General features: G+C 37.0%; 1 protein-coding gene across 3 annotated transcripts; it reads left to right on the forward strand.

Moving 5' to 3' along the window:
• The first annotated feature begins 61 nt into the window (after positions 1-61).
• On the forward strand, positions 62-4654 carry LOC111434500. Of its 3 annotated transcripts, none has more exons than XM_023071912.1 (6): positions 62-247; positions 1385-1620; positions 1704-1962; positions 3550-3729; positions 3825-3980; positions 4082-4654. In XM_023071912.1, the coding sequence occupies exons 1-6, from the start codon at positions 218-220 to the stop codon at positions 4253-4255; spliced, it is 1035 nt and encodes a 344-aa protein (XP_022927680.1). In that variant the 5' UTR covers positions 62-217; the 3' UTR covers positions 4256-4654. The 3 variants fall into 3 exon arrangements, with proteins under 3 accessions (XP_022927680.1, XP_022927682.1, XP_022927683.1); XM_023071914.1 differs by having other exon boundaries at positions 1403-1620; XM_023071915.1 differs by lacking the exon at positions 62-247 and adding an exon at positions 1239-1322 and having other exon boundaries at positions 1403-1620.
• Positions 4655-8864: the final 4210 nt, after the last annotated feature.

Below are 8864 nucleotides of genomic sequence, written 5' to 3' on the forward strand. Positions count from 1 at the left end.
TTTTTTTTTTTTTTTTTTTTTTTTTATAAAAAAAAAAATTACCCTTTTTTCTAAATTTTCTCTTTCTTTGTTGTATTTTTGTCCCCTCCTTTTTCTCTCCCTTTTCATTACATCTTTTTCCTTTTCCAGTTATGAGAGGAGAGCAGAGTGTCAGAAAGAACAAATAAAAGGAAACAAGATTCTCATCCTCCTCAAATGCCCTTTTACCCTCTAAACAATGGCGGACGATCCCTTTCTCTTCACTCAGGTATTTCTTCAATACTCCTTTTAACACTCGTGTTTTCTTATCTTTTTCCTGCGTTTTTAGCGCGTTTTGTTTTTTTGTTTTAATTTTTTTCTCTAATCTTTATTATCTGAAAACTCTCTGATCTCCATGTTCATTTAGCTACCTTCTATTCCTGAAATTTTCGGTTTGATTTTGTGTTCGCATTCCAGCTCGAACTGAATCCAACTCTGATTTCCCGTTCTATTTTTTTTTTCATGTTATTTTCTATGTTTCGGTTCAAGTTCGTGAGATCAATGCTTTGTAGAAACAAAGAAATAGTTCTCTCTCTGCATGTAGATTTGTTCAATCCTAGGATCGTTTTGAGTGATTCTCTGTGGACCATTTTAGCTGTGATAGTTAATTCTTATTTAATCTTTGATATAGCTTTTGATTCATAGGCTATAGCTTTTGATTGTTGAATTTGTTTGTCGAATTTCTGATTAAATAGGCTATAGCTCTTGATTCACAGAGCTTTTCATAATGGCAAGAAATCCTTATTGAATATTGAAACCCAATTTTGTAAGGTCTAGCATGAACATGTTCAATCCTAGGTCCTTTTTACTAATTCTATGTTGATCCTAGTGGCTATGGTAGTTGATTTTTATTCAACCTTTTATATCCTACGTGAGATTCCACATTAGTTGGAGAAGAGAACGAAACATTATTTATAAGAGTGTGGAAACCTCTAGCTGGCAGACGCGTTTTAAAACCCTTGAGGGAAAGCCCGAAAGGGGACAATATCTGCTAGCGGTGGGCTTGGGTTGTTGTAAATGGTATCAGAGCCAGACACCGAACAATATGTCAGTGAGGAGGTTGAGCCCTGAAAGGGGTGGACACGAGGCGGTGTGTCAGCTAGGTGATGGATTGGGGGTCCCACTCGTTCTCTTCTCCAATCGATGTGGGACCCCTAATCCATCACCTTGCAAGCACACCGCCCACCCCTTTTGGGGCTCAACCTCCTCGTTGACACGTTGCCCGGTGTCTGGCTCTGATACCATTTGTAACAGCATGGATGCTTGGGCTGTTACATCTGAAGTTTGGGAGATGAATCTGTCTGGTCGGTCTAATCTCTGATTAATAGGCTGTAGCTTTTGCATAAATTGCTTTTCATAATGGCAGGAAGCTTTTATTTTACAGGTTCCCAAGAAATCCCCATTGATGCTAAGGATGATCGTGTTGGTCTTTGCCATGGTCTGTGGTGTATTTATGTGCTCCGTTTGTCTCAAACAAATTAGCACCAAATCGAAGGTTGGGTTTCTGAAAGTCCAGGTTATTGAAATGCCATGTTCAAAGCCATGGATTGATCCTTCGGATGTTCCTTTTGTGCACTTTCCTAAACCTATGACATATAGCAGGTAAAGTAGATATCCATTTTTTGTTTCACTTGGAAATAAAATTGATTAGATTGATGAGTCTTGTACTTTTTGCACGTTTTCAGGGCTGAATGTGCTTGCCACCCGGTTCGATTTTTTGCCATTTTGTCAATGCAGAGATCAGGGAGTGGTTGGTTTGAGACATTATTGAATAATCATACTAACATAAGCTCCAATGGAGAGATATTCTCTGTTAAAGTTAGGAGAAGCAATGTTTCAACCATTGTTGAAACGTTGGATAAAGTTTACAATCTTGATTGGTTTAGTAGCGCTTCGAAAAATGAGTGCACCGCTGCTGTTGGTCTTAAGTGGATGCTTAATCAGGTAAGAACTGTATTCATTTTATCGTTTTACTGTGAAGCTCATGGATTTTATGCTATTATCACTGGTGTTGCATGATACGTTCATCATTGTGATAGATTAACTATATGTTCGTTCATTTCACTAAAAGATTATTCCATTTTGGCTAGCTTCCAATTCCAATTTGATTTATGATGCCTCGCGTTATGAATGAGCCTAATAGCCCAAGCCCACCGCTAGCAAATATTATATGCTTGACCCGTTATGTATCGCCGTCAGCCTCACGAAACGGAGAGGTTTCCACACCCTTACAAGGAATGTTTCATTTTCCTCTCCAACCAATGTGGGATCTCACAATCCATCCCCTTGGGGGCTAGTGTCTTTGTTTGCACACCGCCCAGTGTCTGACTCTGATACCATTTGTAATAGCCCAAGCCCATCGCTAACAAATATTGTCTGTTTTGGCCCGTTATGTATCACCGTCGGCCTCCATCGCTAACAAATATTGTCTGTTTTGGCCCGTTATGTATCACCGTCGGCCTCATAGTTTTAAAACGCATATGCTAAAGAGAGGTTTCCTCCCCTTATAAGGAATGTTTCGTTCCCCTCTCCAACCCATGTAGGATCTCACAATCCACCCCCTTTAGGGACCAATGTTCTTGCTAGTAAACCGCTCAATGTCTGGCTCTGATCGCACCACTAACAAATATTGTTTGCTTTGGCCCGTTACATATTGCCGTCAGCCTCACGGTTTTTAAATGCGTCTGCTAGAGAGAGGTTTCTATACTCTTATAAGGAATGTTTCGTTCCCCTCACCAACCAATGTGGGATCTCACAATCCACACCCCTCTTGAGGGCCATTGTCCTTGCTGGCACATCGCTCGGTGTCTGGCTCTAATACCATTTTAATAGCCCCAAGCCCACCGCTAACAAATACTGTCCGCTATGGCCTGTTATGTATCGCTGTCAGCCTCACGGTTTTAAAACGCGTCTGCTAGGGAGAGGTTTTCACACCTTTATAAGGAATGTTTCGTTCTCCTCTCCAACTAATGTGGGATCTCACACCCTTCATCTTTTTGTTAACCTGTAAATGTTGTAACCTATGACAACGGGGTAGATGAATGTTACATTCATTCTTTCATTGTTTATCTTTTAGAGAGTTTCATTTGCCATTTTTTTTGTTATATGTATGGATTACGCTTTTGTATATGCACGATTCTTTTGTACGGAGTCTTTATTCCTAAATCTCCTTAAATCAAGATGTGCAACTACTTATTTGCTGCATTGTTCTAAGAGACTAAACGCTTTACTTTGATTATGTTACTTATCATATCAGTATTAGTTTTTTGCTCATGGGATTAAGTTTTTGATTCGCTTCATTAAGTGTTCTTCGAGATACATGTATCACCCTCTAGTTTTCCTCTAATTTTCTAAGAACTAAATGTCAAGTTCTTTGAAGTGTTGGTGGATCATGTATATGCATGCTGTGTTTATATCTATTGAGGGGGACCAATCTTTCCTGATGCTATCACGAACTGAGATATATCGCTAATCGACTCTTGATCGTGTCGGCGAAAAATAACGTTGTTGCAACTTGCACAATTCGTGTAGGGGTTGATGCAACACCATGTCGAAATAGTTGAGTACTTCAAACGTCGTGGGGTATCTGCCATTTTCCTATTCCGAAGAAACCTTCTACGTAGAATGATCTCAGTACTTGCAAATTCTTACGATCGAAACGCCAAGCTGTTGAATGGAACCCACAAGTCTCATGTGCATTCACATCATGAGGTTTTGCTCTTTATCAATCTCATTCAATATCTTATTTTTTCCTTAATCAGTTTGAAACTCAAGGAAGGTCTGAGCTTGTTATAGAAATGTTTCAGGCTGATATTCTCGCAAAATACAAGCCCGTAATCAATGCCACTCTGTTGATACCCAATTTGAAGAAAGTAGAAGAAACAACAGCCAAAGCCTTGGAGTACTTCAAGAGCACCCGACACATCGTTTTATATTACGAAGATGTAGTTAGGAACCGCACTGTAAGATGCCACTACTCGAACACGCAACCCTGAACCGTGTTTGTGTCTGATCCTTGTGTTTTGAGAGAGCATTTTCTTACCAAAAACTTGTGTGGTTGCAGAAATTAAGAGATCTTCAAGACTTTCTGAAGGTTCCACAGAGGGAGTTAAAGAGTCGTCAGGTGAAGATACACCGAGGTTCATTGTCGAACCAGATCGAGAACTGGGAAGATGTCCAGAAGACGGTACAAGGTAGCCGATACGAGAGTTTATTACACGCAGATTACCGGAAGTAATGATAGAAACTTGGGAGAAGCTAGCAGCTGTATATAGCATCATCATATCATTTTGTGCCATAAGTAATCACAACCTACATGAGGAGGAATAGAGCCATTCTTCCCTGTTGCAATTTTGGCTTAGTTTTTAGAGTTTTATTGTGTCTTGATTATCTTCCTTATTCTTTTAACGTGAGATCCCATGTCGATTGGAGAGGAGAACGGAACACCCTTTAATAGGGTGTAGAAACCTCTACCTAGCATACGTGTTTCAAAAATTTTGAGGGAAAGCCCAAAGAGGACAATATCTGCTAGCGGTGGATTTGGGCCACTACAATTAACCTCTTCTTTTCACTTTTGCATTCTAACATTGTTAACACAATTTATTTGTGTATGAAATTTAGGCTTTTTTTTTTCACCTGCTCTTGGAGCTGAAGAAAGTTTATTTACTTTTTTGATTAATTTCTTTTTTATCATTTCCCTCTTCTCTCACAAATTTCTCTCATAGCTCATTTGCTCGTGTTCTCGTGTTGTTAACCCTTGTAGGCATTACCAACGTTGACAATAGGTTCAACTCACGGTCTGTTACTATTAATTAGATTAACTTGTGAAAAGAAAAGAGTTGCGTATGGAAAACATAGACTAGTGTCTAACCATGGTCTCTAAAGTTTTCCAACTCGTCTACACCGTCGCCTTGGTCAAACAACATCACCTTAGAAATAATTTAGATGAGTGTAGAATTTATTGTGTAAGTTGCTAATTTGTATTAGGTTAATTATTTACTTGATTAATCTAGATAATTTGATTAACGAGCCTAAAAATTAAAACTTAAAGGTCTTAATTACCCTAAATGTCAACCCTAGATCTGGCTCGAGTTTGCATCTCTCGGGTTGCTTCTCAATCACTTACGGTGATGGGCGTCCTTCCAAAAGTGCACGTTTTTGTTTACTCTAAAGAGTTTTGACGTTCCCTCTGTTTTGTTGGAGTTTTCGGCGGTATTCTAATTAACTTCTTCCTATCTTCTCTATTCATGCTTATTTATAATCTTCAAGTTCATACATAAAATTTGTTCTCAACCAAATATGACTCATCTACTGGGTTCTCTAACAGCTTGAAATAGATATCATCTTGACGATTAAGCATACTCAAGGTCCTAACTTAGCACTCTAGTAAGCAATGCGTCATACTCAAGGGTGTGGAAACTTCTTCTTAGGAATTTTAAAAACCGTGAAGCTAACGACGATACATAACGAGCCAAATCTGACAATATTTATTAGCGGTGGGTTTGAGCTGTTACAGGCAAGGTCTCCTCCTTTCTCACAATCGATAAAACGAGAAAATTAGTGTTAAAAGTTTCTACCCAAGAGAACAGTTGGTGATTTACCAAACATTTTAAGACTTAGTCAAAATCAGTATTATATAGTAAGCGCTGTACAAAATTTACTCCTAAAGTCTGGAAAAGAAAAATTAATTAATTAATTAAAAAATTGTATTATGACCCTTATTCTTTTAGAATTTTCAGAATTGACCCATTTTCTAAGGGTGGTTGGTGGGTGCACAATTGCACATGCAACTGTTTTAAAAACTTTGACATTCAAAACAAAAGGACAAGAATCAACGACACTCAATCAATCACATGTTATAAATGCCCCATTTTTTTTAATATACTTTATATAGTTACATTTAATTTATTAGAAATAACCAAAAAAAATCATTTTACTTTCAAACTTTGGCTCCGACATGGTCCAAATGATAGTTCAGGATACCAAAACTTCAAACCGAGTCGTTTAAGCATAAAGAAGTGAGCTAAGCCATCAACTAAGTCGCCAAGCTAAGATGCAAGCTGCGACTAAAGAGATGGGTTGGTGTAGAGTCGAAGGCGCGTGGAAATGACTCGGGTCAACTTCAGCAAGGCAGGTCAACACGCAAATTAGCAGTTTGGGTTATGGACCGATTCAGATTAGGTTCCATCCATTTTTTTTTTATATGCATCTATTATGTACAAATTACGTTTAGATAGTTTAAATTATTAAAAGTAAGCTTAAATTATTTTATACAAATGTTTGTGAGTCAATTCCCATAACAGAATTCTAATTTATAATTGTGACTCCTTGGTAGAATTAAATATCAGAGAACAGTGATAAGTTAGCATCAAGGGATTGTAGTAGTTGCTAGCATCAAATAGTCGTAGTAGCTTCAACCTAGTCTAACCAAGTAAGTGACCTATTATTGGCACGATCAAGTAAGTGGCCATACTATCGGCACGGTCGAAAGAATTGTCTTATGTATGATGACATGTACCGTGTATGATGACATGTACCTAGTGGCCCCTTCATGTATCATTGTTTGATATGACTGTTATGTGATGATGATATGATATGTTATAATGACATGAGATGTATGACAATATGATACGTGATGATGATATGTTATGTTACGATGATATGTTATGTATGAGATGTCATGTTGTACTATGACATAAATATGCTTGGCAATGAAATGTATGACATGCTACGACATATATGGAAATTAGGAGTTTTTTTTTTTTTTATGCACAACCTCTAAGTAATGTTACGAATGGTATAATATATGAAAGCTTATGCATGCATATACCCAGGTTAATATGTAAGGAATGAATGAGTTGTGCTGAATGACTTGTTTAAGATGAAAAGTATAGGGACCTCAATGCATAATTGATATTTTCCCTTTATGATGAGTACAGACGCATACACTATGAGGATGAGATGATCATCATGCTTGACATAGTACACGACGGTCCTTGTAGTTGTACCTCCGAGTGTCCGGCTATAGCCCAAAGGAGCTGGCCTGACGAATAGGCCTAGGGGTGTGCGAGCCCACCTGGTGGGCTCATGCTCGCACATGTGGGTCGTGTGTAGAGAATTCCTACAGATCCAATTTATCCGAACGGGAAGCCACCTAAGAGACTATGGTTTTAAATGATAGGTCTCAATTCATGTTGCATGTGTTATTTAGTATTTCTTAAAATACTCAAGTAATGTACTACTCTTATATTTCAAGTAAAAACAAGACATCCGTGTACGGTTGACAGCAGTATCGCATCAAAGACCATGGAACCGTATGTGTCGTATGAAACTTATATTTATAAAACCGTCAATCAAACATGAATTCTGTTAAGCTAACCTCTATTCATTACTTTCACGGCAATTTAATTTTGAAAAAATAGAAAACTATTTAAAAAATAGTTCTAAAGTGAGAAGTAAGTTTACGAACATAACTCAATCGATATATATCCTCAACAAAGACTTTTTTGTCCGTTGGTGCTAAATTATGAAGTAGTAGTTAATAAATAATTACGATGTGACTTTTTCTATTAATAATTTACTTTATCAATGAATACTCGATTTCATTTTAGCATAGGAGCAAAAAAGTCTTCTAACTTATTGCCACCATTCTAGATATGAACTCTTCGATCTCTTTCTAACGCTCTCTATTGAAATTGCTCAATCATCGAGCAAGAAGAAAAAAATTCGAACATGAGATACTATAAGTTTTCAAAAGTTTGATTCTCCCATAAATTTTTTTAAACAAATTTCAAAAAGACTTAATCTTTTTAAAAAGAAAAAAGAAAAATATCCTTACCATGTGTACCATTGCAGCGACCATAATTTTCTACTAACCTAAAGTCGCTACCATATGCTTGACGTAACTTTTTATGCGGAAATATTAATTTAAAATAACTCCATAAAACAATGTCATGAACTTACGTGTTTAAGAAATGTCTGAATACAGTACAAAGGAAGTATTAAAATAAACATGAGTAAATATAAAAATAGCAATGTCTTGTACGAACCTAAAATCTACGAAATTAAATGTGACTACCCTATACAAGTTCCATAGTCTTTAATTGCGATGTCGCTGTCAACCGTACATGGGTATCTTGTCTTTACGTGAAATATAAAAATACCACATGCGTTGAGTATTTTAAGAAATACTCAGTTAGTGATCCCGGAAAGCAAACACATGTAATCATGATTAGGGACCTATCATTTAAAACTATCATAGAGGTGGCCTCCAGTCCAAAAAAATTGGATGCATAGTACTTTCCTACACACCATCCACACGTGCAAGCGTGAGTTTACCAGGCGGGCTCGCACACCCGTTGAGCCTGCATGGTCAGGCTAGTTGGTTGTAGTCGAACATCTGGAGGCACGACAAACCCTCGAATATCATGCAAAGCAGATTAAACATCATCATCATCATCATAGTTTACGCATTCGTACTCATCATAGGGGAAGTATTCCGATCTAAATAAACATACAATATGTATGAGGTCCCTATACTTGTCGTTTTAAATCATTCATGTGACACAATTCCACACATCATTCACATATTACTGTAGGTAATATGCATGCATTAACTTTCATACATTCATCATTCATAACATCACTTACGGGGTGTGTATCAGAAAACTCTTTATCATGATGTAACATGACATCTCATACGTGCATATCATCATAACATGAGATATCATCATATTATGTCATATCATCGTACATCTCAATAATGAAAATTGATGTGAAAAATGAGATATATATATATATATATATATATATATATATATATATATATATATATATATATATATATA

This window comes from Cucurbita moschata, unplaced genomic scaffold (assembly GCF_002738365.1).
Source record: "Cucurbita moschata cultivar Rifu unplaced genomic scaffold, Cmos_1.0 Cmo_Scf00045, whole genome shotgun sequence".
Lineage (NCBI taxonomy): Eukaryota > Viridiplantae > Streptophyta > Magnoliopsida > Cucurbitales > Cucurbitaceae > Cucurbita > Cucurbita moschata.

What these genes read in the sequence shown, in the direction of transcription:
- LOC111434500 (XM_023071912.1), top strand. Translation starts at nt 218, where the DNA reads ATGGCGGACGATCCCTTTCTCTTCACTCAG. An exon ending in ATCCCTTTCTCTTCACTCAG is followed by an intron (nt 248 to 1,384) that starts GTATTTCTTCAA and finishes TCATAATGGCAG; the next exon opens with GAAGCTTTTATTTTACAGGT. An exon ending in AAACCTATGACATATAGCAG is followed by an intron (nt 1,621 to 1,703) that starts GTAAAGTAGATA and finishes GCACGTTTTCAG; the next exon opens with GGCTGAATGTGCTTGCCACC.